Source organism: Pogoniulus pusillus, chromosome 41 (assembly GCF_015220805.1).
Source record: "Pogoniulus pusillus isolate bPogPus1 chromosome 41, bPogPus1.pri, whole genome shotgun sequence".
Lineage (NCBI taxonomy): Eukaryota > Metazoa > Chordata > Aves > Piciformes > Lybiidae > Pogoniulus > Pogoniulus pusillus.
In genome coordinates this window covers 339,328-366,885 of record NC_087304.1, presented here as the reverse complement: position 1 = coordinate 366,885, position 27,558 = coordinate 339,328, and the positions used below count along the sequence as shown (strand labels likewise).

At 61.0% G+C, this 27,558-nt stretch overlaps 4 protein-coding genes across 4 annotated transcripts; 3 read left to right on the top strand and 1 right to left on the bottom strand.

The window, feature by feature from the left end:
- Positions 1-1,669: 1,669 nt before the first annotated feature.
- Positions 1,670-5,808, top strand: MATK (megakaryocyte-associated tyrosine kinase). Its single transcript, XM_064174831.1, has 12 exons — positions 1,670-1,678; positions 1,887-2,000; positions 2,137-2,252; positions 2,532-2,751; positions 3,500-3,593; positions 3,692-3,757; positions 3,902-4,001; positions 4,093-4,177; positions 4,297-4,370; positions 4,480-4,675; positions 4,996-5,082; positions 5,222-5,808. Exons 1-12 carry the CDS (start codon positions 1,670-1,672, stop codon positions 5,402-5,404), a joined length of 1,344 nt encoding a protein of 447 aa, XP_064030901.1. The 3' UTR covers positions 5,405-5,808.
- Positions 5,809-6,674: 866 nt separating this feature from the next.
- On the top strand, positions 6,675-8,201 carry LOC135192303 (complexin-3-like). The gene is made up of 3 exons (XM_064175324.1): positions 6,675-6,829; positions 7,465-7,552; positions 7,892-8,201. The coding sequence occupies exons 1-3, from the start codon at positions 6,675-6,677 to the stop codon at positions 8,102-8,104; spliced, it is 456 nt and encodes a 151-aa protein (XP_064031394.1). The 3' UTR covers positions 8,105-8,201.
- A 7,838-nt stretch (positions 8,202-16,039) lies between these two features.
- RAX2 (retina and anterior neural fold homeobox 2) lies at positions 16,040-18,417 on the top strand. Its single transcript, XM_064175247.1, has 2 exons — positions 16,040-16,282; positions 17,974-18,417. Exons 1-2 carry the CDS (start codon positions 16,040-16,042, stop codon positions 18,415-18,417), a joined length of 687 nt encoding a protein of 228 aa, XP_064031317.1.
- Positions 18,418-21,295: 2,878 nt separating this feature from the next.
- LOC135192026 (mucosa-associated lymphoid tissue lymphoma translocation protein 1-like) lies at positions 21,296-26,554 on the bottom strand. The gene is given in 16 exon segments (XM_064174826.1): positions 21,296-21,576; positions 21,655-22,031; positions 22,283-22,429; positions 22,504-22,631; positions 23,070-23,144; positions 23,416-23,593; positions 23,713-23,916; positions 24,192-24,227; positions 24,322-24,369; positions 24,539-24,635; positions 24,746-24,859; positions 24,861-24,924; positions 25,193-25,350; positions 25,463-25,593; positions 26,055-26,221; positions 26,418-26,554. Coding segments are annotated over 16 exon segments (2,316 nt in total). The 3' UTR covers positions 21,296-21,321.
- Positions 26,555-27,558: the final 1,004 nt, after the last annotated feature.

Genomic DNA, 27,558 nt, shown 5'->3' with positions numbered 1-27,558 from the left:
CCAGCTATGCCAGCTGTGCCCACAGGCAGCAGAGCACACTTTTGGGCTCCACAGCAGGGAGAAGGGTTAGGGGCAGCTGAATCTTGCTCCCACCTGGGTTTGGGTCAGGAGTACCTCCCATGCAGGCAGGGTTTGCAGCCTGCTCTGCTCCCTGGTGTGGTCTACCCCATAGGATGGGCAGGTTTGTGTAAGCAGATGTGCTGGCCAGAGGAGCCAGTGGGGACAGCAGTGGGGGCCTGGGGCACCACCTCTGCCCCATCTGTCACACCAAGATGAAAGACTCCAAGGTTCACCTGCCTCAGAGCCCTGCACTCCTTGGCCTCCAGTTTTCAGTGCCCCAGCAAGGCCTTGGTGTGGCACAGCCCAGGAGTCAGAGCTCTCCAGTGGTTTAATTGGTCATAGACACAACAGCCTGGGGCCTGCCTGTGAAGGGACCTTGTGTTAAACACAGCCCAAGTTCAGCCCAGTGTTGCAGGTGTAATTCCCACCCAGAAGGGTGTCCCTGGCTGGAGGAACACAAGCGTAGCCCAGAGACCAGCTCTGCTCTGTCTTCTCCCCCAGTCTCAGCTGGTGCTGGCACTGGTGCTGGCATTGGCGCTGGCACTGGTGCTGGCCACGCTGCACCCCTCTTGCTGACCCTGTGCCAGAGGCAGTGCTCTAAGATGCCACTCTTGTGGGTTTCACATCCCTGCCCATGCTGTCCCTGCCTTCTAGGTGACATTTGGCCTGGTCTGGGAGGAGCACTGAGGCATGGCCAGAGCTGTTTAGCATGGACTTGATTTTCCTCGTTAGCACACTGAGATGTCAACTTTACTATCAGAGTTACAGTTAATTAGGCAGAGGTGCTTGTTTGGGCACCCCAGCACCAGAACCTGCTTTGCAATTGGGGGTTCTGTTGCCTGAGCCCTGCCCCAGCAGTTTGAGCCAGAGCAGAGCCATCTGATGCTCACAAGGCTCCCTGCTCCAGCTCTGCAGCAGCCTGGCACATCTGCACTTCACACAAACACTGCTGAGGGTCTCAAAGCAAACCCAAGCAATATTTCTGAGACCTTGCTCTCAAAGCTGCTAAACTCAAGGAGCCACAGCCAGCTGCAGGCTTCCCTCTGGAATTGCAGGTTTGGGTTTCAGTTTGGGGCTCGTCAGTTCAAGAAAGGCAGAGATCTGCTGGAGAGAGCCCAGTGGAGAGCTATGAGGATGATGAAGGGGCTTAAACACCTCTGCTGTGAAGAAAGACTGAGAGCCCTGGGGCTGTTTAGTCTGGAGAGGAGAAGGCTGAGAGGAGACCTGAGCAATGTCTGTAAATATCTGAGGAGTGGGAGGCAAGATGCAGGTGCCAGGCTCTTTCTGGTGGTGCCCAGTGATAGGGCAAGGACTAACAGGTACAAGCTGGAGCAGCATTAGAAACTTGCTTGGTGTGAGGGTGTTGGAGCCTGGAGCAGGCTGCCCAGAGAGGCTGTGGAATCTGCTTCTGTGGAGACTTTGGAAACCCACCTGGATGTGTTCCTGTGTGACCTGCCCTGGGTGGTCCTGCTCTGGCAGGGGGATTGGACTCCTCAGCCCCTAACATTCTGTGATTCATGAGACCATCCCTCCACAGATGCTTTTGGCTCCTTCTCTGCAGGTGGCAACAGAAGAGGACAAGGAGACCCTGATGCACTAAGAGGCAACCATGTCTGGGGTGAGCAGGACTGCCCCAGGGATGCCAGCTCTTCCTCTGCTGGCGGCAGGGTGCCCTGTCCCCACAGGAGCACAGTGGGGAGAAGAAGGGCTCACGCCCTTGTCCTGGGCCAGGTCTTTGGATGGTCCTTGGGGCTGCCCCTGCTGCCTGGGGAGCCAGAGGGTAGCCAGTTCGTGCTGTCTTGCTGAAGCTGCCTCCTCCCTTGCAGAAGCATTGGCCCCCCGGGACACAGTGTGTCACCAAGCACGACCACACCAAGCCCAAGGCCCAGGAGCTGGCATTCCGCAAGGGTGATGTGGTCACCATCGTGGAAGCTGTGGAGGTGAGCCCGGAGCCGCCCCAGGGTGGGCACAGAGCGGGTGGGACCCAAGTGCCAGCAACTGAGCTGCTGAAGCCAGCCTTCCTTGCCAGCAGAGTGCCCCTTGCTTTTCCTTGCTCTGAGACCCTCTCCCCTGCAGGGCAAGGGCTGGTACCGTGCCAGGCACAATGAGACAGGGCAGGAGGGGCTGCTGGTGGGCAGAATGCTGCGGCAGCGAGGAGCCATCCGCGTCGACCCCAAGCTCAGCCTCATGCCGTGAGTACAGCAGGGGGAGGATGGGCTCAGAGTCTTTCCTCCCAGCCAGGTGTTGGGTGACCAGCTGGGGACAGAGCTACGCAGAGCCATGCCCTGGCACATGCAGTGCCAGTCGGGAGACTCCCAGTCGTGTCCACCCAGCTGCGATGGGCCTCACCGGGAGGGATTTGTATGCAGTGAGCCCTAGGTAGCTTCGGCAGAGGTTCTGCTATACCAGTCCTGCTGCTGGCACTGGGGGGAGCCTGCTGGCATGGCCCCTCCCAGCAGCCCTCTCCCCAGCTGGTTCCACGGGAAGATCTCGGGGGCGCAGGCGGTGCAGGAGCTGCAGCCCCCCGAGGATGGGCTGTTCCTGGTGCGCCAGTCCGAGCGGCACCCTGGCGACTATGTGCTGTGCGTCAGCCGGGGCGGGCAGGTCACCCACTACCGCGTGCGGCACGAGGAGGGCACCCTCAGCATCGACAGCCTGCACCACTTCTCCAACCTCATTGATATGATCGAGGTGAGAGCCCCTCCGGGGTCAGGCAGAGCATATGGGATCCCCAGAGATGCCAACCAAGCATGCCAGCAGCAGCCCCAGTTCCCTGCAAGGGACATGTTTGCGCCACCCCTGCCTGCTGAGCACTTCACACATCAGCAGGGCTGGGGGAATTTTGGAAAACGAAGATCTTGGCAGCCTTTGCCACCCCGGACCCTGCATGAGGTCTGAGCCCTGCCAAGGCTTTGAGGTGTTTTGCTGTATTCCCTTCCTCTCTGAGCCCCCTTCTCCCCTGCTGACCCAGCAGGGCTCCCAGGCTGCCACCTTAGGTCCCTTGCAGCAAGCTCTTCCTCTGGCCCATCCTTGCCTGTCTCACAGCTGCTGCCTGGCTCCTCTCGGGGGGTTACACTCTGCTATTTTTACCTCAGACACAACTTCTGCTTTTGGGTCGGATCCTTCCCCTTCAGCTGCCCTTGCTCTGTTCTGTAACCCCAGTGCTGTCCAACTGCCCTTGGCTACTGCAGCACTCACCAGAGGGTTTAGCCCAGCTCCCCAGTAGCACCCCACCAGCTCCCTAGTGGCACCCCCTGTGGCTCATAGTCCCTCACAGTGTCTCCTTGGCTGTGCCCAGAGGGGAGCAGGGCTGAGATGTGGGCTGCAAATGGCAGAATGGGGGTAGCTGGGGGTGGGGTGGGGGTGGGGTCCAGTGGAGCATCCCATGGGTGTTTCTTGGGCATCACTGCATCACTCCCATCTGCTCATCCCCTGGCAGCACTACATGAAGGAGCAGGGAGCCCTTTGCACCAAGCTGGTGAAGCCCAAACCAAAACCTGGAATGAAGTCAGCTGAGAAGGAGTTGGCCAAAGGTAGGCCAACAGGAGAGGGTTATGATCTGGATTTTGGGGACAAGGCAGCATGGCCCAGCTGGTGGCCCCTGTTAACCTGTCCTTGTGCCTGTGCCCAGCTGGCTGGTTGATGAACCTGCAACACCTCACCCTAGGAGACCGCATCGGGCAAGGCGAGTTTGGAGGTAGGTGAGATGAGGTGGGAGGTCCTGTGGGCTTCCCCAGATGGCACCTCCTAACATCCCCTCCTCCTACGGCATGGGGGCTCAGACAGGGATGTGGGAAGTTGTGTCCTGGGCTGATCCTGAGCCCTCTGTGTCTTCTCCCAGATGTCCTGCAGGGCAGTTACATGGGGCAGAAGGTGGCCGTGAAGAACATTAAATGTGATGTGACCGCCCAGGCCTTCCTTGCAGAAACAGCTGCCATGACGTGAGTGGCCTGTGGGCAAATGCAGCCCAGCCCTGCTCCCTGGCCAAGGCACGAGCAGGCACCCCCTTGACCTGGATGCCCTCCATTTCAGGAAGGTCCAGCACAAAAACCTGGTGTGCCTGCTGGGGGTGATCCTGCACAACGGCCTCTACATCGTCATGGAGTTCCTGAGCAGGGTGAGGGCACCCAGCCCTGCGCACCTCTGGGGGCACAAGCTCCACTTGGGGGCTGTCGGATGGATGCCAGGTGCTGCATCTGCCCCCTTGGCCCTTACAGGTTTCTCCTCCTCTGTCAGGGCAACCTGGTGAACTTCTTGCGCACACGGGGCCGAGCCCTTGTCCCCGCCCGGCAGCTTCTGCTCTTTGCGCTGTAAGTTCACTTCCCTCCCTGCAGGCTGGGCACTGGTGCTCTGCAGCCCCCCGAGCAGCCCCCAGGGACGCACAGTGGCACCACGCCCTGCTTTGCTTGGCCGTGGCAGGGACGTGGCTCAGGGCATGGACTACCTGGAATCCAAGAAGCTGGTGCACAGGGACCTGGCTGCCCGCAACATCCTCATCTCCGAGGAGAACGTGGCCAAAGTGAGCGATTTTGGCCTGGCCCGAGTCAACCCCAAGGGCACGGATGGCACTTTGCTGCCCGTGAAGTGGACAGCCCCAGAGGCCCTGAAACACAATGTGAGCAATGGTGGGAAGGGGGCAGGGGCCAGGAGGTCCTCTCAAAGTAGTTCACCCCCTTGGTTTCTGCCCCCTTCCTGCCAGCTCGTCCCTGCCTTCTGGCATTTCAGCCCCTCTGTCCTGGCCAGCCCTCACCTGGGGCAGCTGCGGGGAGATGTGGTCACATGGACCCAGGGCCATGGAGGTGATGGGAAGGGAGGGGGTTCACAGCCCAGGGAGCTGGAATTGGCAGGGAGCAGGTACTCTCGTGCCCCTGGGGATGCATGAGAGCTCAGAACAGAGCCCAGGCAGCTCCAGCCTCTCCCCTCCTGCTGCTGTAGAAATTCTCCTCCAAGTCAGATGTGTGGAGCTATGGAATCCTCCTGTGGGAAACCTTCTCCTTTGGACGAGCACCCTACCCCAAGCTGGTGAGTGCCCTGCTGGGGGATACTGCAGGTCACATCCTCTGTCACTGATGGGACAGGGACATCCCACGAGGCCTGGCCAGGACAAGACCCTGGCAGGATGGAGGAGGGGTGATCTCAGCTGGCTTCTGCATCCTGCCAGAGCCTGAAGGAGGTGACAGAGCTGCTGGAGCAGGGGTACCGCATGGAGCCCCCCGAGGGCTGCCCTCCCACTGTCTATGCCCTGATGAGATGTTGCTGGGAGATGGAGCCAGGCAAGCGTCCGTCCTTCAAGAAACTCACAGAGAAGCTGCAGAAGGAGCTGAAGCACCTGAGGGGTGTTTAGTATGCATCCCGCTCCCAGGACTTGTGGCCAGAAGCTGGGGTTGAGAGCAACACAGCAAGGGGCAGCTTGTGGTGCCAGTCTCTCCTGGTGGACACAGGGCAGCACTTGGGGACAAGGCTCTCCTCCCCTGGGATGCTTGGACAGGAGTCAAGAACCTTCCTCCATCCTGGCACATGTCCACGCAGGCCAGAGAAGGTTCCCATGAGGCTGATCTTCCCTGACCCACCAGGGGCCATGCCCCACATGCTCAACCCTGGACAGTGGATGCCCCTGCTGGTGATGTGGGACAGCTCTGCTCACTGGAGGATGAAGCCCCAGGCCCAAGGCAAACCCACTCCAGCCACCCAGCCCGCACAGGGACTCTGGGCACGACCAGCTAAGCCCCGGGGATTTGGGCTTCTTGATTAAACCAAAGAAATTAGTTCAACAGCATCTGTAAGCTTCTGGGCTCAAATTAGGCCTATCCCTCCCTTGGGGCCTGGCAGAGCAGAGTGAAAGGCTTAGGGGGGTGCAGGATCTCCAGCCCTTAGAGCCCCCCACACTCAGCCCGACCCCTTTCCCTGGGGCTACATGCAGCCAGGGATTATTCTGTTAATCAGTAGCTGTGTGGGAATTGCCTGCACTCAGCTCCGGAGCCAGGCAGGGCCCCCAGCAGTGGGAAGCCCCCAGCCCTGCCAGCTCCTAAGCAATCTCCACGTCTCAGTGAAGCTGGGATTAATGGGGGCACAGGGCCACACGTGTGTGGTGTGCGCTGCCCCCACCTCATCTTCCTCCCACTCCTTTAACCCCTGAGTGTTTTTGGCCAATCCTCTTCAGTCTCCTCTGTGCTGGCTCTTTCTTGCACCCCCGAAGCCACTGTGCTGCTGTGCGTGGCTCTGGGTGTCCATAACACAGGACCCCCCCAGCAGGATCTGACCCTGTGGGTCTCGCCCTCCACCGGGCCCCGTGCAATCGGGGGGGGTCTTTTAGCTCAGTCTGGAGTGCACTGAGGTTCAGAGACTCCTTCTACCTCCTCATCTCCTGACGGGAGTGCAGCCTACTGTCTCTCCCTACACTGCTGTCCCACCCAAGCACCCTTGGGTGCAGCAAACAGCATGGGAAAGTCTTTCCACCCCAGTGGCTGTGTCTTCCCCTCCTAATGCTTTAATCCCCCCCTGATCCGCGGTGCCCCTGGGGCAGCCCTTCCCACTGACCTTGCAGGCGCCAGCCTCGGGAACAGACTCAGTGCTTCTGGGCACTGTGGGACACAGTTTGCCATAGCCACCCACCCATGGCCTCCTTCTTCATGACTGCCCTGAAGATCTTCCAGAGGGGCGAGGAGGAGCCACCCAAGGAGATCCTCAAGGATGGCAAGGTGGGCACGCTGCCCAACAGCATGGCCCGCGAGGAGCTTGAGGAGTACCAGCAGCAGCTGCTGGAGGAGAAGTAAGGCTTCGGCGGGGCACGAGGGTCTTTGGAGTCCTCCATGCACTGAGACTGGGTCCCACCCTCTATGGGTTGTCTCCAGGGTGGTCCAGGGACAGGGAGGCAGCCAGGGCAAAGGACAGGGGCACAGTGGGTGCCCTTTGATACCTCTCCCCATAGTGTGGCACATCCTTGCTGGTGCTGGCATTGGGCTGGATCAGAGGCTTGGTGCACTATTGGTGACAAGGGACACCCCAGGGTGTCAGTGCCCTGGAGCAGTGGGTAACACTCACGGAGTCAAGGGGTGACAGCATGGGACACAGCATTACGGTCCCACTTCCCTGCACACTGGGTACTGTGGGGACTCAGTAGCCCAGCATCTGTGAGCTGAGAGGCCCAGAAGAAGCAAGTCCCATCAGGGGACACCTTCACTGAGCGTCTCTAATAGGTGCTGGGGCTGGAGGGACAGGATGTGGCGTTCACCCTCTGATCCCTATTGCAACCCTCCTAAGGATCTTTGCATCCTCCTCCTCCTCCTGTCTCAGCCCGGAGCCGGCACAGCCACTCTGCTGCTGGGGGACCAAGCCAATGTCAGAGGGGGTGTTGATGGGGGCTTGGTGAAGCCAGAGAGGTCAGTGTGGTGCCTGCTGCCGCAGGATTGAGCGGGACAAGGTCTTTGCACGGAAGAAGGCAGGACGGGCTGCTGTGCGGATTCACCTGCGGGACAAGTACCACCTGGCCCAGGTAAGGACCAGCCGTGATGGGACCTCGAGGGTCTTCCCCCGCACCCTCCATCCTCTGGGACAGCCCCCGGCCCGCTGCCTGCTGGAGGTCCCTGGGTGGGAGATGGCTCCTGAAGAGGGCAGCACACGGCTGCTGTCTTCACCTGCACCGTCTGCAGCCAGCCTCCATCCCACCGTCCCAGTCTGGAAGTGGACAGCCCCACGGCCACCTCCAGCACCCCACACGCCCGTAGCACCTAACTGGCCCTGAGGGACCTGCTGCCCACCGTCCAATCTCCCCATAGCTGGTGGATGCCCGAGCCTGCCCACGACCCTGACACCGTCTCCCACCCGTGGGCAGGACGAGCGGGACGATGCCCAGCTGCATGTCGCTGGTGGCACGGCGGAGCTGCCGCAGGAGCTGGCTGCCATGGTGCAGGGTGCGGAGGAGGAGGATGGCGACGCCGGGGTCTTCACCTTCCTGACGAATCTGCGGGAGGTGGAGCTGCCTGTGCTGCGGGACCGTACACGGGGCGGAGCGGACGGCGTGAAGGAGAAATGCTCCCTGATGTAGCATCGCTGCTCGGGGCCCTGCAGGGGGTGACGGCAGCAGCGCTGGGGCTCAGCTCCTGCCCGCCCGGGAGCGATGGGATGCAGGTGTCACGGGAGTCTGGGGGGCTCGCACACATGTGCTGGGGCTGGGTTTGCCTCCCCGAAACCATTCCCTGCTATTTTTACGGGGTGCACTGGGCGGGTGCCGAGATGCAGGATGCCTGCCTGGGTCCGCTCTAGTCTTGCTGGGTGAGTGCCTCCCCACAGTACCCCTGGTGTGAGCCCCGAAATGGCCAGGCAGTGGTCCCTGATGCTCCATCACCCTCAGCAACCAGCCCGGGGGCCTCGCAAAGTGTTTGGCTCAATAAAGGCGGCGTTTGCCGGCAGCCTCTGGTCTTCCTGCTGTACCTTTTGCCTGCATGAACCCCATCCTCGGCAGGGGACACACACTGTGACAGCACCGCCCCGGAGCTGCCCCATGTGCCTCAAAGCCAGGACCGCGACCGTTACGCTCAGCGGCCGGATCTGTGCCTTCCTCTGCAGCAGCCCACGCACTGCACCCAGTGCCAGCGGGACCCACCGCCCCACCCGGGATATCCCCCGGGGATAAACACCGGCAGGCGGTGGGGGCGGCTCTGGCAGCACTTAACCCACCCACAACATCCTTCAGCAGGCAGCAAGGTTCCTTGGGCTGGAGCTGGGGTGCACCGATGCCTCTTGCCGCTCTGGGACCTTCCTCCTTGCTCCTGAGCGTTCGGCAGCGGCAGCGGCACTGGCACTGGCGCTGGCGCTGGCACTGGCACTGGCGCTGGCTTAAATGGCAGCGGGCCGGAAGGCTGGGGACTGCTGAGATCACTAATACCTGCCTATTTTAGTGAGGTCTAATCTGCCTGAGTCGCCTGTCCCCGAGGACTAAGCTCGCTGAACCCTTGTAAAATGTGCGGCCAGCGCTGGCCCCGGCGGCACCTCCAGCCGGAGCGGGAGCCACCGGAGTCACGCTGCGCCCGCATGAAAGGAAGGACGCTAGGAGCCGCCTCCGGGCTCCCCGCGCCGGGGCCATCTGCTCCGGAAAGGCCTGTGGGGACGGGCCCGGCCCCGCTGCCCACGGCTCGGGTGGTGGGGATGGGAGGAGGCGGCTGAATCCAGCACAGGTGGGTGGGAGTTTTCCCACGGCACTCACTGCTGCCAGCAGACAAGGAGCAATGAGGTCCCTGGGTGCACGAGGTGCTCGGTTCCCCCCTCGGGCACTCACCCTTCCAGGGATCAGTCAAGGGACTGGGGACTGCTGGAGCACCCCAGGCACTATGTGACAGGCACAAAGGGCTGGACACCTGGTTGCCCTGCTGTCCCTGCCATCCCTGCCATTCCCACTATCCCTACCATCCCCACTGCCCCTGCCATCCCTGCTGTCCCTGCCATCCCTTCCATCACCACTATCCCTACCATCCCCACTGCCCCTGCCATCCCTGCTGTCCCTACCATCCCCACTGCCCCTGCCATCCCTGCTATCTCTGCCATCCCCACTGCCCCTGCCATCCCTGCTGCCCCTGCCATCTCCACTGCCCCTTTCATCCCCACTGCCCCTGCCATCCCTGCTTCCCCTTCCATCCCCACTGCCCCTGCCATCCCTGCTGCCCCTACCATCCCCACTGCCCCCATCCCCACAGCAGTCCCTGCCATACCTGCTTTCCCTACCATCCCTGCTGTCCCTGCCATCTCTGCTATTCCTGCCATCTCCTCTGCTCCTGCCATCCCCACTGCCCCTGCCAACACTACTGTCTCTGCCATCCCTGCTCTCACTACCATCCTCACTCTCCAGCCTTTTTTTAGACTTTCAAAATCTCCCATCTGGGCACAAAAATTCCCTTGCACTGGCTTTGGTCATCCATATCCCAGTCAGTGCACTGGCCAGGTCCCTGATGGCAACAGCCATGCCCTCCAGTGAAGCTTCACTCCCATCCCGTGTCCCCACTTTCCCTGAAGCTAGGGCTCCACACTCATCGCCTGCCACTGGGGCAGTGACACTGAGGTCCCAACGCACCCTGCCACACCAGGCTCCCTCATTTTTGCTCTGCACAGGGGCCCCATCCTGTCCCAGTGAACAATCCGGACCCCAGCGCTCCCAGTGGGGCTCTGTGAAGTCTCCCAGCACTGGCTGGGATTCAGGTCAGGACCCTCCACCAGGTCTCCTTGGCTAATCGTCCTGCACCCCCCGCCCCCCGCCCTCCCCACTCTGCCACCTGCCTCCCTCTCAGCACCCTTTTGGGTCACCCCTGCCGCCTCCCCGCCTGCCCAAGGCCTCTTAATGAACTAAAAAAGTGATAAATCCCCGGCCGAGCTGGTCACGTGAGGCCAGTGGCCCCCGGCCGCCCCCCGCCCCGACCCCCGCCTCCGGCCCCACCGCCCCAGTAAGCTGACGCAGCGTCTCTAAGCGTTAGCAGCTTTGCCTGCTAATAGGATTAGGGAGGTTTAAAACTGTCATTTGAGTGAACTAAACCCCCTGATACTCTGCATTGCACCTTCTTAACCAATTTGCCTTCAATTAGGGTAATTGGGAAACTAGCAAAGAAGTATAGCATTAATATTTTAAAGTGATGAAGTGATTACAGGCCTTGGACGAGGAAGCAAATCAATTTGCTATCTGCTCCTAAAAGGCAATTATAATCATTTGGCAAATAAGCCTGCTGGCCTCCCCCCACCGCCGTGCCAGCCAACACCTCACGCTGTCAGCGGGGCCAGCACACTGCCCACAGGGCAACACAGAGCCGGGCAGCCCCTGTCCCTAAAACCGGACCTGGCACCACAACACCTCCCCACACCCACCAGGGCTGGAGGCACCCTGGGGGAAGCCACCACTGGAGCAGATTGCTCAGCTTCAGCACCTGCCATGGTGTAGTCCCAGGCAAGAGGGGGAAGCAGGGCCAGGTGCCCGTTTGCATCCCTGGTCTCACACAGTCCCTGTGCCTGGAGATGTCTCCACACCTCCCCAGAAGTGACAACTCCTACACACCCCTTCTGCAAGCGGAGCCCTGGCAGTGCTATATGGCATGAGGAAGTCACCCTATTCACAGGGGTGGTGTGGCCCCCAGGGTCATGTGATGCTGTCCCAGGGCAATGCCAGTGTGTCCCCAGGATGGTGGCACACTGTTCCTCAGGTGGTGGCATGCCACCCTCACGACAGTGTCACACTGTCTCCAGAGTGGGATCATATGGGGCAGGTAAAGCTGTAATGGTCTCAGGGCCCAAACTGAGGCATAGAGGCTCTGGGGTCCTGCTGGCAGCATCTCTGGTGGAGGAGGGCACAGACCTTTGTGGGACCAGCAGCCACTCAGCAAAGGGTGGGAGGGGTCCAAAAACCCCCTGGTGACATTTACCACCTGAACGAGGAACTGTGGTGAGGAGAGGAAGGGAGTGGGAGGAAGCCGAGACAATGGCTGAGGGTGACAGCTTTTGCAGGTGGCAGGAAGAGACTTTTGGGAGAAAGTAAAAGTGAAGTAAAAGAGAAAGAAGAGGCCAAAACCCACCCTGGGGCAGCACCAAGCAGCCCCCCCCGAGCACCGTAGAACCCTCATTGTGCTGCTCCCATTGCCCCTGCTGTGGGCCCCAGAGCAGCAGGCAGGAGATGTGGGGGGGGGGGGATTCTGTTACCCACAACCCCACATCTAGGACCCATGGGCAGTCCCCAGGGATGTCCCCCAAGGCTGTGCCCTGGCATCTGCTCCCCACAGCGTGTCCATGCCCATGAGTTATCACCTCATCTGGTCCCATGGACAGGGTGCCCAATGCCTGCTCCCTATGGCTGGTCCCCACACTTGGTCTCCTACCTGGTCCCCTAGCCCTGGTCCATAGGAGGCCTCAAATGCTGTTCAGGATGCCTGGGCCCTATGGGCAGCCCTCGCATTTGGACCCCATGCCTGGTCTCCATCCCTGTCGTGTCCGTCCCCCCCCCCCCCCCCCCGCCATTGCCCGTCGCTGGCTGTCCCTGGTCCTCGTGCAGGCAGGGCTCTGCAGGCAGCATCCCTGGAAGCCCACAGGGCCACCCACGCCGTCACCGAGGCCACCCCCAGGCTCACATCCCCGCTGGGTAGCGATGACACCCACCACTGCAGCATCCTCATCCCACCCAGGCTTGGGGTGCCTGCCCCGGACCACATCCCCAGGGCAGAGCCTTCGCAGCCGAAGGAAATCCTCCTCCCTGCCCCCCACGGCCGCAGCCTTTCTTCTCTGCTCCCCCTGTTTCTAATTCTTTCTCCTCCCCGTAATGAGGGGATTACAAGGCAAACTCCAGCAGGACGCCTTTGTGGGGAGACAATCTGAGTGGGGAAGGCAGTTCGGGGCTTTGTCCGCCGCCACCCCTCCCCCCCGGACCCGTGCTGGGGGGACATTTAGAGCAATTACTTGTCCAGAAAGTAACTGTCAATCATTCTTAAAGGGGAAGGCCTCCAATTAATAACCTTGTCTTAATCCTTTGGACTCATTTCCAATCTGCGGTGCCTTGGTGACATCTGCAACACTAAATAAAGATTCTCCCGAGCCTTAGCACGGCGGTTCTGTGACAAATAAGAAGACTAGAGGCAACTTTGGCTGCCAAAGCTGCGAGATTGGTGAGGTTGAGCCGCTTGTTTGGTTCCCAGGAGGGACCGGCAAAGTTAAATACTCCTGGAGAAGCCGAGTTGTGTCCAGCAGGTAATGCAGTTTTATTCCATTTCGGGAGGAATCACTGGGGGAAGATGCTGAAAAAGGGAGCGTGAGTCCCTGGGGTGTGCCTCGGGCCAGAGCCGGGGCTGGCACCCTTCCCCTGGGGCCTTGGGAGTGGGTGGCGGGTGCCAGGCGCCGGGCACCCACCAGCAGCATTTGCTGTGATTTACACCTGGGGCAGGAGGGCAGGAGCCACCCACGCTCCCCACTGCCCGCACCAGACACTGCCAACAGCCCGACTCAGGGGGCCGAGCCCGGGGGGGGGCCAAATCCTAGCATCAAGATGGACTTTTGAAGTCAAAGAAAAGAGACCTAGCTAAAGCCGGTGCTGTCCCCCGGCCGCCGCCTCCTCGTCCTCCGCTGCTGGGGGAGGTCACTTGTCCTCACTGATTCTCTGCTGCTTTCTGCCGTTTCTGCTGCCTTTTCGGGTGCCTTTACCAACAGCCTCCCTGCCCCCCTGGCTGACAGCCCCTGCAGGAAAACCACTGGTCTGGAAGCTGAGTAGATGGGGGGTGGGGGATAAGGAGAAACCGAGGCTTCAGGTCCTTGTGGTTCCCAGCACAGTTTTAACGCTTAAGGGCTTAAAGCCAAAAACTGCTGCCAGTATGACAGCGGCCACAGAAAAATGTCCGACGGGAGCAGGCAGGAGACTGCGTCCGGCGCTGCCCGTTTCAGGCAGCATTCCCAACATGCCGGTAGTGAAGGCTCTGGGGTCCTGGAGCCAGTTCTGGCAGACAGGGACTATGGGGTGGCCAGTGCCAACACACTGCAGCCCACCCGTGCTGGGGTCCCCTCTTCCATGCCCAGGAACATCCATTTCCCCGGCCAGGCTGTGGCAAAGCGGGGTGGGGTGGCCTGGCTCTCACCCCATCCCCCATTCCGCCGGGTCTAGTGCTGCTGTCCTGCTCCGGGTCCCACCTGATGGTCGTTTTGCTGCTCTTTGCCTCATTCCTGCTCACACGGCAGGCTTTGCTCTGCTTCCCCGGAGTTTTTAGCCTCCTTTGATTTCAGATGGGGTCAGAGTGAGAGGACGATGGAGGATGCCTTCAGCCCTGGCCCCGACCTCCACCACCATACTTTGCCCCTGTCACCCTCCATTGCCCCATATCTTCTCTCCTCCCTCTTGCCCATCTTGACCCCAGCCCCACCCCAGCAGCTTGGCTTGCCCATCCCCCCAGTGCCCATCTCACCCCTTCCCACTGGCCCAGTTTTCCCCAATTCCCACCCCTCAACTCCAGCTCTGCCCATTGCTCTGCGGGGCTGTGGGATGTGGCTGTTCCCCGGGCAGCTATGTGCTGATGGGCCTTGATGTGCTGACGGCATGCCCAGGGGGTCGATGGCCCAGCCAGGGAATCTGGGCGCTGTGGGTGCTCACCCCCTCTTCCTTCTCCTTGCAGGTGCAGAGCTGCGCAAATGAGAAGCAGGTGAGTGAGAGGGACATGGCAGCAGGGGACCCATCCTCCCCCATATCCCCAGCCCTGGGACACACTGCGATGCTCACACAGTGACAACAGGGCCCTGCTGCTCCCAGCACTCCGCTCACCCCTGCCTTAGGACACCCCATGCTGCAGCATCCAATATCCCTGCCCTGGCTTTGGGCACCCCCTGGGCCACCCCAGGCCTGCAGTCCCCCTGCAGACACAGGGCCTGACTTGGAGCCTGCCAGAGCCCCTGGAGCTGCAGCACAGCTTGTCAGAGGCAGCAACGCATCCTGGGGCACCAGCAACTCCCAAAGCCCCACATGCTGGCACCACACACACGCTGCATGCACAGCATTGCATGTGCACTGCACAGAGTCCCTGCTGCAAGATCCCCTGCACATGTTGCACTGCACACACTGCGGTGTACACATGGCCCCTGGGCATGCACTGCTTGTGTTATGCATGCTGTGCCCACTGTCCTGCACATACTGAAGCATGCTGCAGAGGTGCCAGCACTGGCAGGCACTAGGCACCACTGCCCATGCTGCATGCAGAGACACTGTGCATGCTGTGCCCCTGCACACAGTGTGCACTGCACCGTACAGAGTGTGCTGCACATGCCACAGCCACCTCCACTGCAGCATGGTGAGGGCACTGCACACACTGTGAGCTCACAGCTGCTGGCATGGATTCACACTGTGCCCACACCCTGACACACACTGTGCATACTGCACACCCTGTGCACCACACCACACAGACAGTGCACCCTGGGCACTGTACCTACACTGCGCACACTGCAGGCAGCGGGCACATGTCACAAACTGCCTTGCACTGCACAGACACTTCACACATTCTGCCCCACGCTCAGCCCACGCACACCTTTGCTGCACGCTGCTGAGAGCACCCTGAGCACGCCATGCCTGCCTGCAGGGGCAGCTGCACATTGCACACATTGCTGTGCCTACACAGACATACACCTGCTGTGCCCCATGCTGCCCACTGTGCACCCGGGCACTCCCTGTGCATGCCATGCACAGACGCCCAGCACACACACAGCCTAAGCAGCGCCTGGCACAGCCCCTGCATGCTCCCACTCGGGACCCTCATTTACTCCTGGAATTCATCACCGTTCCTCTCCCTTCCCACTTGGATGAGTTTCTGCCAGCAGGGCTGGGCAGTGCAGCACATTCCCCTTGGCAGAAGCACCCCAAGATTGTGCTTTCCTGACCCATTTCCTCATCTCCCTGCATCCTCACGCTGGAAAGGGACCCTTAATTCCCACCAAGTACTGCAGGAATTGTTCAGATGCTGCATAAAAAAGCTTAAAGATGAAACATTGAAAACGCTGTGTAAGAGTGCAGGGAAAGAGGCTATTAGCCAAGGGATGCTGCTAGGTCTGTCCAGCCACACCTGAGAACTAGCACTGGGAACTGGGGATTGTAGTCCATGGGGAAGAGGGGCTGAAGGAGAGGAGCTGGGATGGAAGGAAGGAGCTGGCCTGGGGTTGGTCCTTTCCACAGCAGGGCAGAGGGTAGGAGGTTGGCTCTTGGTGACACTTTCATAGGTGAAATCTGACTGGCAGCTTTGGCTCGGTGCAGAGGGTGGCATCTCACAGTGGAGCCAAGCACAAGGGTGCCCAGGGCACCTGTCCCCAGGATCACAGGTCAGTCCCCAGAACGCTGTGCCCCCAGGATAACGCCACAGCAGCAGAGAGGATTACGCCTTTGCATAACCTGTTTCTGGGGCTGTCCCATCCTCCCACCCACCCAGCCTGGGGCTGCGCGGCTCCACCATGCCCATGCCCCAGCTGAGCCCCTGCTCCCCTTGCAGGTGTCGTCATGTTCTTGAACAAGTGTGAGGGGGACCTGGGTGAGCTGCGGAAGCCAGGGGACAGTGAGGGCACCCCACCAGCTGCCGCTGAGGAGGAGCAGCCCAAGAAGAAGCACCGAAGGAACCGCACCACCTTCACCACCTACCAGCTGCACGAGCTGGAGCGCGCCTTCGAGAAGTCTCACTACCCTGACGTCTACAGCCGCGAGGAGCTGGCCATGAAGGTCAACCTGCCTGAGGTCCGCGTGCAGGTGGGTGTTCAGGTCACAGCTGCCCTGCCTGCGGGGGCAGCAGGGAGGGGACTGTGCCAGCGCTGCAGAGCTTTGCTCTGCTCTCAGCTCCGCCACTGCTCGAGACCGACGCAGCACCAAGATGGAGCCAGCTCCTGCCACAACCAGAGAAGGAGTTTAGGGGCTGAGCCATTCTATCCCATGAGATCTCAGTTCCCACAAGTGCCAGAGGCTCCAGCTGGGGAGGGAGATGGTTTTCAGAGATTTTTTTGCCCCTTCCTAGTGGTGGCTGCTCTCATCTCTCCAGCTGACCCCATGGGACAGCTGTCAAACCTCAGCCATTTGTGACCACACAGATGTTTAGAGCCACAAGAGCACAAGATCCTTACGGATTTGAGGATTTTAGGCTTGTTAGACTGGGGCAGTTCCAGGGCATTGCCAGAGCCGGGGAGGTTTCATTCCCTGAGCTGGAGCAGAAAGCTCTGCAGGGGGAAGATGCAACCTGGGAAAGGACCTGGGGGCTGCCAACTTGCAGCCTGGGAAGGGGAAGGATCAGGGAGTTGAAAAAGTGCCAAACCCTCAGCTTAGCAAAGCAACAATGCCCTTATAAATCCTCTCCAAGTTTCCCAGGCCCCAGTTCCAGTCCAAGACAGCACAGACATTTCCTGGGGAGGCCCAGACCAGAGGAACATCCTGGCCAAGATCTCTGAGCAGCGACCAGCTTCAGAGAGTCACAGAATCATTTAGGTTGGAAAAAAAACATCGAGTCCAACCACTAACCCAACACTGCACAGTCACCACTGAGCCATGGCCCTCAACACCACAACCACATCACTTTTAAATCCCTCCAGGGGTGGGAACTCCACCACTGCCCTGCACAGCCTGGTCCAGGTCTTGGCAATCCTTTCAGAGAAGAAATTGTTCCTCCCCTCCAACCTAAATCTTGCCTTGTGCAACCTGAGGCTGTTTACTTTCATCTTAACTCTCATACCCTGGGACATGAGACCAATGCCCCTTCACTCCAACCTCTGTTCAGGGAGATGCAGATTTGAGAAGGTTTGCCCTGAGCCTCCTTTTCTCCAGGCTGAACAACCCCAGTTCACTCAGCTGCTCCTCACAGGATCCTGCACTGTTTTCATTCTTGGGACATGAAATTATGCACCAATATAGTCCAGTGTCTACCAACGACTGTAACCAGCCCATAGGACACATCCCCTTCGCAGCTCAGACATTCATCCTTACTCCTCCTTTGCACTGCACAGCAGTGCCCTGTGCTGCTGGGGGCTCTGGGGACATGGGGACCACCTCTCTAACAGCAGCTCTCACAGGGTGAGATGTCACTGCTGGCCTTAGATCCCTGGTCTATTTCATTACTGCTGGGTTTTGGTGCAGTTTGGCTTCTAAAAGTCAGACAATGTCACCCTGGGGACTGGAGGGATGTTTGTGGGGTGCATATTCCTGTGGAGCAGCTTTCCACATCTTGGAGGTTCCTTCAGTCTCTGAGGTTTGTGGGAAAGGTTTGGCAATGGTTCATGGTGTTCTGGGCACTGCTGGAGCCCTGTGGGGCACCCCACGTGGGACCCAATGCACAGGGCACTTTGCACCAGAAGCAATTCCCCATGCAGAACACCCCACTTGGAGCACTCCATGTGGGGCACACTGCGAGGGACCTGCTGGGCATGGTGGGGCTCACCTTGGCTCTCACCCTGCAGGTCTGGTTCCAGAACCGACGAGCCAAGTGGAGGCGTCAGGAGAAGATGGAGGCCAGCTCCATGAAGCTCCATGACACCCCTGTGCTCTCCTTCAATCGGCCTCCCATGACACCCAACGTGGGGCCCATGAGCAACTCCCTCCCGCTTGATCCATGGCTGACATCCCCTATCTCCAGCGCCACCACGGTCCACAGCATCCCTGGCTTTATGGGAGGCCCCCAGGCCCTGCAGCCCCCATACGGAGGCCACTCCTTCCTCAACAGCCCTCCACCAGTGGCACAGGGTATGCAGCCCATGGCTCCCACGCCCTACCAGTGTGGCACCACCTTTGTGGACAAGTACCCGCTGGAGGAGGTGGACCAGAGGAGCTCCAGCATCGCCTCGCTGCGCATGAAAGCCAAGGAGCACATTCAGACCATTGACAAGACCTGGCAGCCCATTTGATGAATGCTCCCCTCCAGCCCCGCTGCCCCCAGCACCAGCTCAGCCCTGGGGTGGGCGAGGGGCTGACGGTAGGGTGCTCAGTAGGATCAAAGCAGGCACAGGGCAGGGATGCCAGACTGCATCTTCCTTCTGCCAAGGCAGTGCTGTTGCTGGCAGAAGAATGAGAGGAGGTGCTGGTGGAACCCCACCACAGGGCAGTCGCTTGCAGCCCCTCTGCCTTGACGAGGCACTGGCCTGGGCTGAGGATCTGGCCGAGGCTTGGGCATCCCATCCTGCCCCTGGGCCCGGTTGGACACCTCCTTTCCCCAGGCCCTTTCCCCTTCCTTTTTGGTTTTTTTTTTTTTTTTTTTTTTTGTTTTGTTTTGTTTCTTTTTTAATGCTGCAGATTTGAACAAAAGTGAACAGAACATCTCTAGTTTCATAGGGAGGACCTGGGGGGGCGTTTTTTAGCCGCACTGGGGCATGGCACTGGTTGTGCCAGTCCCGAGGAGTTATATTGTGAGTAAAGAGATAAGCTGAATGGCTTCTGCATGCTGGAATCGGGTGCTGCTGGACCTGGGCACTGCTAGGGCCCTGCCTGCTGTCTGGAGCTGCCAAGGCTCTGCTGTGAAGGAGCTGTCCGAGAGCATGTTGTGTGCAGGGCTGGATCCTGGCCCAAGCAACCTCGCAGGGTCTGGGCCTAGCTCTGTGCTGCACTATGTCCTCAGTAGCATCTGTTTGGCCAGGTCTGTGCCTGCCGCCCACCTGCCCTAATTGCTGCCCGGTGGCAGCCACACGGCCACGTGTTCACAGAACAAAGCTGCCCTGCAGCCCTGGCTGGGGCTGGCACAAGGAAGGATCCAGATGGGAGGCCCTGGGGTCCTCAACGCAGCAGGGCAGTGGTTCCTGCCAGGTGGGAGCTGGGGGCTGGTGGCAAGGTGCCATGTCCCTGGTGGTGTCCAGAGCAGTTCTGCACGCCAGGGGAACACTGCCTGTCCACCCACCCAGCGGCTGGAGGCACGGCCAGTGTCACCAGCACCCCCACAGTGCACAGCCCGGTGGGGATGGCAGAACCCATGGTGGCTCTGTGGGGCTGAAGCGCAGCAGGGAGGGACAGGGGCTCGGCAGAGGCCTCCCTTGTCTGCTCCAAGCGCCTGGGGTGTCCTCGTGTGCCCCAGGCCCCAGGGAAGCCAGGCAGGAGCTGACTTAACCCCCACCAAATGAGGAGTTTCCCAGGACATCTTCCTGCTTCGGAGCAGCCACAACTAGGGCACCGCGGCGGCAGCCCGGCCCCACCGCGTCCCCCGGCTCCGCACCCCCGCACCCCCGCACGGCGCAGGGTCTCAGCCCACCCCCACAGCCCCGGGGGTCGGGCGGGACCTGCCGGGATGCCGGGCGAGGCACTGACCCCAGCGAGACCCTCCCTCTTGTCCTCCATTCCCCGGCTGCTGCTGCTCGTCTGCTTCGTTAGCGACAATTAAACCCTTAACAACCCATTAAACGCATAATCGATGCTCCCCCGGCTGTCCGGCCCGGCTAATGGGCTGGGGCCGCGGCGTGCAGCGGGCGCATAAAGCAGCAAGGGCCGCGGAAGTAATGGGGCTTGGGGCGGGGGGGGCCGCTCAATGGGGCTGCGCCGTTCGCATGACACAAGCGCCGGGGCTGGCGCCAGCCCGGGGCACCCCCCGGCCTCCCCAGCACCAACAACAGCCGGGAGCGGGAGGTCGGCACCCCCGGAGCTGTTTGATCGGAGCCTAATTGGGCCGAGGGAGCCGTCCCCGCCCCGCAACAGCCGCCCGACAGCGAGGGCGCGGAGAGGCCCCAGGGCGGCCGCAAATGATTTAAATGGTCTGACTCGCACGGGGTTGCGCTGGCGCGGCCCGGGGCACCGGGAAGGGGGTGCCAGGGGTACCCCCGCCAGAAGGATCAGTTGCGCCTTACCCCTCGAGGGTGCCCTGGGGCCGCGCCGGGCGCGGACGGACAAACGGAGCCCTCCCGCTCCGGCCCGCTCCGTGCAGCGCAGCGAAGCCTCCGCAGCCGCCCGCCCACCCTGCCCTCTGCGCTGCGGCTCTCCCCAGGACACCCAGTGGAGCACATCCCGCACCGGCTGCGGCCCTCGCCAGGGGGGCTGTGGTCTGGGGAAGAACCGAAGAAGGGGAAGGTTTCCTCTCTAGACCTGAGTCCTCCTCTGAGGCCGCTCACTGCCCGGGTGGGGCTGGCACCGTCCCGCACCCGGGCTTGTACTGGGAGGCCTGAGTGCTGCTGGCAGCGCTGGGGGAGACCGAGGAGCTCTGCCAGTCTCGTGGTGGAGCCGCAGCCTTCCCACTCCCACTCCCTCTAATCTCCTCCCGCGGGATTTTCCCCCTAATCTGCTTATTTCTCTCTATTTCTCCTAGGCCTGAACAAGCTCAACCCTGCGCCAGCGTGACGCCTCGTGCCAGCTGAGCTGTGGGGTCTGGGCACTCTGCCCCCCCCAGCTGCCATGTCCTGGCATGTGGCACTGGCACCGACTTGGGATATGGGGTTGGCACTGCAATGCCAAGAGACATGGGGCTGACAGTGCCCTGTTTATAGGTATCTCACTGTCCAGAGGTATGGAGCTAGCACCGTCCTGGGAACATGGTGATGGCACTGTCCTGCTATGCCAGGACATGTGAGGCTGGCAGTTCTGTGCTAGGGAACATGGACCTGGTAATCTCTCTACCTGCAACGGCAATGCTGTGTACTTGGCGCAGCACTAAGGATGAAGTCCCCGGTGCCAAGGGTCCTGGCCATGTCATGCAATGAGCCCCAGAACCCCTGGCACAAGCCAGGATGGCACTGCCCCCCCTCCTGGTGCCCACCTCTGCACATGTCCTCGACCCCCGGCAGGATAGACTTGGACCCAGGGGACTGCAGTGACAAGGTGGGGGCCATGGTGTTCCTCTACAGGGTGTAGGAGCTGGGGACCTCAGGAGACAGGTTCTCCTCAGGAGTGTTGACCCAGGAGCTACTCGTTGCCCCCCAGCTCCCCAGGGGAGAGGTGGAGAGAGGGCTGCTAGGCGGTGATGGGGAGGCTGCCAGCTGCAGGTTGAGCTTGGCGATGAGAGGCTTCCCCACATTCACCTTCTGTCTCTCCTCCATGAAGTCATCCATGCCATGGTAGCGATACTGCAGGCAGACAGTGAATACCAGCTCCTGCTGCAAGGACACCAGCGGTGTGGGCAGCAGTCCTGGGATGTGGCCACGCTGTGCCCCATCGCCCAGTGCAGCTCTTACCCGCAGTTTCTGCAAGCCACAGAGCCTGCTGTAGAGGCAGCAGGAGGGGCAGCCAAGGCTCCAGGTGGGTGCCAGTGGGCTGCCCACCTCCTCCGGGCTCTCTTTGTTGGTGTATTTCAGGTCCACATCCAGCTCCTGCCACAGACAGCACCCAGCTGTGGAAGCCACCACTATTGTCCCCACCTTTTCCCTGGCATCATCCTGGTAACACTCTCCCACCTGGGGTATGTCAGTGAGCTTGGCCTCGCACTTGGCGATGTCCCTGGGGGTGCCCAGCACACGGGTGTAGATGATCATGATGTTGGAGAACTCGGCCGCGAAGCCCAGCTGGACGGTGGCACCGCAGTCGAAGCGGAGGTGCTGGCTCTCCGGCAGGACTGGGGAGGGGACAGATGGCACAGGGCTGGGACCTGCAGGTGCTTGGAGTTGGAGCTACACCCATGGGCAAGGTGATCACCCTGGCAGGAATGCCAACATGATACTCCTGCCAGGCTGGCAGCCCTGTCCTGGTGATTTCTCTGCTCCAGGGTGGGAAAAACCCAGCATGTGCTGCCTGCCACCTGTCCCCGCGACCCAGCACTTCCCTCACTGCCAGCTCCCGGCAGGGTGGCCATGCTGCCATTCTCACCATGAGCCTTGGCCCACTGCAAGTTCCTGGCGGATGACTCGTCCCTGCCCGGGGGCAGGATGGGGTCCGTCAGAGCTCGTCTCTCTGAGAGGTTGCTGCGGAGCTCCAGTGCCTGCCGGCCCCGCGTGATCTCCAGCGTGCCCATGTCTGCAGGGGGCATGGAGGGGTTGGTGGGGGCTGACGAAGGGGTTACTGTCCCTTGCTGTGGGATCCCCACTTACCCTCAGCCACCTTGTCTAGCAGCACTGTGATCTTCTCATCCTCCAACAGCCAGCGCTTGAGGAAAGTGACGAAGATGCCGTTGGAGAGCTCGCCCTGGCTCAGCTCATAAGCTTCGGCGTCTGCACACCTGTGGGGACAAGGCAGGGGTCGGCTCCGTCGTGGGCTCTGTCACTCCCCTGGGAACCAGCCCCCACTGGGCTGACAGCCCTGGGGATGCCAGAGCCAGACACCCACGGCTCTACCTGCTCCCATGAACCCTGCTGGGAGAAGTGGGAGCCGCGGGTGGATGCTTAAGGCATCATTAGCCCAGATCCCTGCGCTCTGGCGAAGCGTCGGGGCTTAATCCCCGCGGATGCTGCCGAAAGCTGAGCAGTGCCATGGGCATCTTCCTGCCCTGTGAGGGACTGAGGGAGCTGCTGCTCATCTGGCAGCACCGACCAGAGGGAGACACGCGTCCGTGCGAAAATCTAAGAACTGGGCTGAGCCGTGGCGGGGGCTGAGCCGCGGCCCCGCTCTGAGGCAGGAAGCCTCTGCCCGTGCTGGGGGTGCTGGGGGGGACACCCACGTGGCATAGCCGAAGACGATATTGGCTGTGACCTGCAGCGCCTCGACCTGCGGGATGACGTCATCGTTGAGGTTCCTGCAAGAGAAGAGATGCTGGGCAGAGCTGGGACCTACCTCCCACCGGAGCCCGCCACAAGGCGCCCCAGACCTGCCCTGTGTCCCTCTGCCCATGCGCTGTGGCTTTGCTGGCTCGGGTGGGGCTGTGGCGCTTTGAGTCAGTGAGTTTGGATGGGCCCTCAGGGATGCTCTACTCTGCTGCCCCAGAAACCAGCACCCACGGGCACCCCTTTGCCGGGGCCTCACGAAGTGGCAGCTTGTGCCCAGGCTGGTGGGCAGGGCCAGGTCACCTCTTGCGGCACATGTCGAGCAGGAAGATGTTGAGGCCGGTGTGGCGCTGCTGCATGCTCTGCAGCACCTGCTGCACACACAGGCAGTGGGCAGAGGTGTAGGAGCTAGGCGCATCGATGGGCACCATGAAGCTGTTGCCAAAGTTTTCATAACCATGCCCGGCATAGTAGAGCAAACCTGGCAGGAGAGGTGGAGAGCAGCTGGCATCCCTTGAGCCGCTCTCCAAGACCCCTCCAGCACGATCTCCCTCCGCGGTCCCGCCCTGGCTGGAGCCGCCTCGGCAGGAGGTGCCGCACCATAGACGCCCTTGTCGAGGAGCAGGAGGAACTCGTTCACAGCCCTTTGCATCTCAGCCTTGCGCAGGTCCAGCAGGGAGACCACCTTGAAGTCGAGCTGGCGGAGCAGGGCGCTCAGGGCGTGCACATCCACCATGGGAGCCTTCAGCTGCTTGTGGTGCAGGTAGTGCATGTTGCCCATCAGCAGGGCCACTTTGTCGGTGGCTGTGGGGATAGGAGGAGGAGGTTCTGAGGGCAGAGCGAGGCCCTCCTGCTGTCACCACTACCTTCATCCCACGGAGGTGACACCTGGTTGAGGCTGGTGTCACAGTCCCTGGGTAATGAGGTGCCCCGTGGCATCCCTGCCTCTGGTTCACTATCTCTGGTGTGCTGCACCCAAAGCACCCCTGGCCAAGCAGAGCCTTGTGCAGTGCCAGTGGTGACACTAGGGATGTTTGCAGCCCCAGAGGACCACCAACCCCTCCTGGACAGGCTCTTACCATACAGCTGGCCAGAGCTGCTGCACTCTGGGGAGCCTGGAAAGAGAGAAACACCACACTGCAGCTGCACGGTGTCTGGGGGGCAGAGTGGGCAGAGCAGCCAGGACCTGTCCACTCTGTCACCACATACCTCTGTTCCCCTCCTGCCAGGAGCCTCCAGAGGTGAAGAGACGTGGGCCTGCAGCAGAGGGGAGTCAGAGAGCCCCATGAGCATTAGCACCCCCAGCATGTGCTGGAGCCCCCTAAAACCACCAGGCAGGCAAGGGAGGGCTTTACAGGAGAGCGGAGCTGAGCCAGGACACCCCACGCAGGGTGGGGAGCTGTGGAGGTCTGTGCAGGGCCCTCACCAATCTCCACATTCACTTCCCGGCTCCACACCTCATGGAAGAGGTTGAACACATGGCAGGAGTAGCTGCCTCTCTCAGCTGTTGTCGCCAGCTTTACCTGCCAGTGGGACAGAGCAGGCATTTGGGGTGGCATACCATGCCATGCTGTGCCAAACCATGTCATGTCATGCTGTGCTATGCCACACCGTGATGAGGGTCCCAGCATACCTGGAGCTGAGGTGCCTGTGCACCCTCCACGGGGCACCAGTTCCTGTACCATTGGTACTGGGGCGGAGGGTTGCCAATGGCTCTGCACTCCAGTGCCAGTGTGTCCCCTTCAGCCAGGCGGCAGGGCTGCGGCTGCCGCAGGATCTGCAGCCCTGTCATGGTGGGGCAGTAACCACTGTCTGGAGAGGAGATAGGGCAGCAAATACAGCACCCTGCCACAGCAGGACTCCACAGACTTGCTCCCAAGGCCCAGGTCCCTCGCACCCATGGGTTGCTTGAGCCACACACAGCAGGAAGACACAAAATATTCACCTCCTCCTTGAGCAGTCACTCCAGCAAGCCCTGATGGCTGAGACAGGGCACAGCAGGCCTCTGGGAGCCACCTCAGGCCCAACAGGGCAAGTAGTGCCCCACAGATGCCAGCCCAGGGATGCCAGCCCTTGGGACCCACCTGATATGGGGCTGCTGCTCCTCTCCACCTGGATGTGGGCCCACCTGGAGAAGGCAAAGGTGGCTCCAGAGCTCACCCTGCAGATGTACCACTCGGGCTCGCCCAGCAGCGTGGCCGTGTCAATCACCAGCTCTGGGGCTGTGGCTCCAGGCACCTACAAGATGTGAGAGGGTCATGGAATCGAAGGCTCCCTCCCACCCATCCGGGTGCCCTTGCCACAGAAAGGGTCCTGGAACCCTGCTTGTTGTGGCACAGCAGGACCTCACCTCGCTCTTGCCACAGAACCACTGGTACACGAGCCCCGGGGGTCCAGCTGCCCAGCAGGTCAGGCACACTCTTGTCCCCTCTGTCACCACCTGTGACTCTGGCTGCACTGTGATGTGGATCATGTCCTGGACTGAGGGAAAGGAGAGATCAGCCTGGGTTGGCTGAGACTCTGTCCCACACCATCCCATCGCATCCAGTCCCATCATATCCTGTCCCATGCCTGCCCACAATAGCCTGTCCTCTGCTATCCTACCCCATCCCATCTCATCCTATCTTAACCAACTCCACTCTGCCCAGTTCCATCCCATCTTGTCTTGTCTCATCCCACCTCACTCTGTTCCATGCCTTCTTGTGCCACTGTGACCTGTGCAACCCTGTCCCGTCACAACTCCTCTGGTCCCACCATACAGTATCCCACCACCTCCCATCACACCACCTCCCATCAGTCTATCACAGCCCACCATCCCTAGGGCTCTGCTACCCAGAGCAAGACCACCGGCAGGAAGAGCTGCTCCTCATCTGCCCCCGTTTTCTTTATGCTGAGCTGCTGTCCCTCTCCAGCCCTCCTGGGATGCTGCTGTTCATCCCTACCAGCAGTGCTGAGGACCTGGCAGGCCTGCGTGTGCCCCATCCTCTCCAGGCAGCCCAGCAGGTACTTGAGGCTGCAGTCACGCTCGGCCAGGAGCTGCAGGAGGCACTGCGTGGGGCTGCCGTGGGGCTCCAGCACCTTCAGTGAGCACATCTCCAGTTCCTCTGCACTGCAAGGCACCCCAAATGCCCCCAGGGAAGATGGGCACCCCTGCCAGGGGACTTGGCAGTGCCCCCAGCCCAGGCTGAGTCCACCATTGGGTGGCTGGGGACACACACCCCTGGCTCAGCCCATGGCAGGGCTGTGCCCACATGCATTGGTCACCCAGTTGGAGCCAGACCCCCAGAGACTCTCCCCAGCCCTACCTGCACTTGAAGCGTTTCTCCAGCCCGGCCATCTCTGCCAGCTTGCGCCAGCCACGCCCAGCGTTATCCAGGAGCTCACAGAGCCTGGCCAGCACCTCCTCATTCAGCGAGCTGATGGGCATGCTCCAGTCCCCCATCCTGTCCAAGCCCTCCCACCACCTGCCTGGGCACATGGAGGGGACAAGCTGCCAGCAGGGGACAGGTGCCTGTGTCCTACAGGACACTGCCAGGTGCTGCTGTGGCTCTGCGCAGGGTGGCTCAGGAGAGAGAGCATTGGCAACAGCTCACTAGATCAGGTCACCCCACCGCAGGAGCCCAGCAGGGTTTTGGCCTCCCAGGGGACGTGCTGGGACCAGCCAAGAATGACACAAATGCCCCTCATGCCTGCAGGACAAGAGCTGTGACAGCAGCATGGGGAACCTCTCTTGCTCCCTGGCCTTGGGCAAGCAACACCAGCCTGGCTCCAAGGGCCTTCACCTGATGGGGTCCAAGAAACTGGAAAGGGAGAATGTCCTCTGTCACCATCCCCGTCCCTTTGGAGGACACAGAGAACAGGACCCATCATGGAAAGCTGTCTGGGGGCTTCTCTGCTGGCAGAGACCCCAATGGGACAGCAGTAGCCTCCTTGCCATCACCAAGCCTCTGGTGGTGGCTCTGGAGCCAGCATGAGCCCTACTGAGCCATGAGGAGCCCACGTGGTACTTACAGGAGAGTACACGGGGGTCCTGGGGACGGGATCTGCTTCAGCTCCCCTTGACCCTGGCAAAGGCTTTGGCAGTGAGGGGAGTGGCAGGAAATACCCCAGAGTGGGGACAACACCCAGGGATGAGCTCCCTCCTTCTCTCAGGTTCCTCCCCAGCAACTCACCCTGGCTTGGTGTTCAGCCCCAGGACCAAGCCATCCACCATGGCTCATGACCCTGGCCCAAGCAGGGGGGCTCCAAGACAGGGGACAGGGACTCAGATGCATCCTCTGCCCACGTGCTGCTGGATTTGCGTGTCTAAACAAGCTGGGGGATGGCAGAGGGAGAGCAAACTGCAGGGCGGGCACAGCAGGGAGGGCACTCACCACTGGATGTCCCAGCCTGAGCTCTGTCGGCTCCGAGGTGCACACTGAGCCCCACGCAGAGGAAATGAAGGTT

Excerpts from the sequence above, each read along its gene's own strand:
- MATK (XM_064174831.1), top strand. Across the intron at positions 4,002-4,092 it reads GCAGAAACAGCTGCCATGAC|GAAGGTCCAGCACAAAAACC; the intron begins GTGAGTGGCCTG and ends CCTCCATTTCAG. Across the intron at positions 4,371-4,479 it reads CAGCTTCTGCTCTTTGCGCT|GGACGTGGCTCAGGGCATGG; the intron begins GTAAGTTCACTT and ends TGGCCGTGGCAG.
- LOC135192303 (XM_064175324.1), top strand. The coding sequence starts at position 6,675 with ATGGCCTCCTTCTTCATGACTGCCCTGAAGATCTTCCAGAGGGGCGAG. Across the intron at positions 6,830-7,464 it reads CAGCAGCTGCTGGAGGAGAA|GATTGAGCGGGACAAGGTCT; the intron begins GTAAGGCTTCGG and ends CTGCTGCCGCAG. Across the intron at positions 7,553-7,891 it reads ACAAGTACCACCTGGCCCAG|GACGAGCGGGACGATGCCCA; the intron begins GTAAGGACCAGC and ends ACCCGTGGGCAG.
- RAX2 (XM_064175247.1), top strand. The coding sequence starts at position 16,040 with ATGTTCTTGAACAAGTGTGAGGGGGACCTGGGTGAGCTGCGGAAGCCA. Across the intron at positions 16,283-17,973 it reads TGCCTGAGGTCCGCGTGCAG|GTCTGGTTCCAGAACCGACG; the intron begins GTGGGTGTTCAG and ends CTCACCCTGCAG.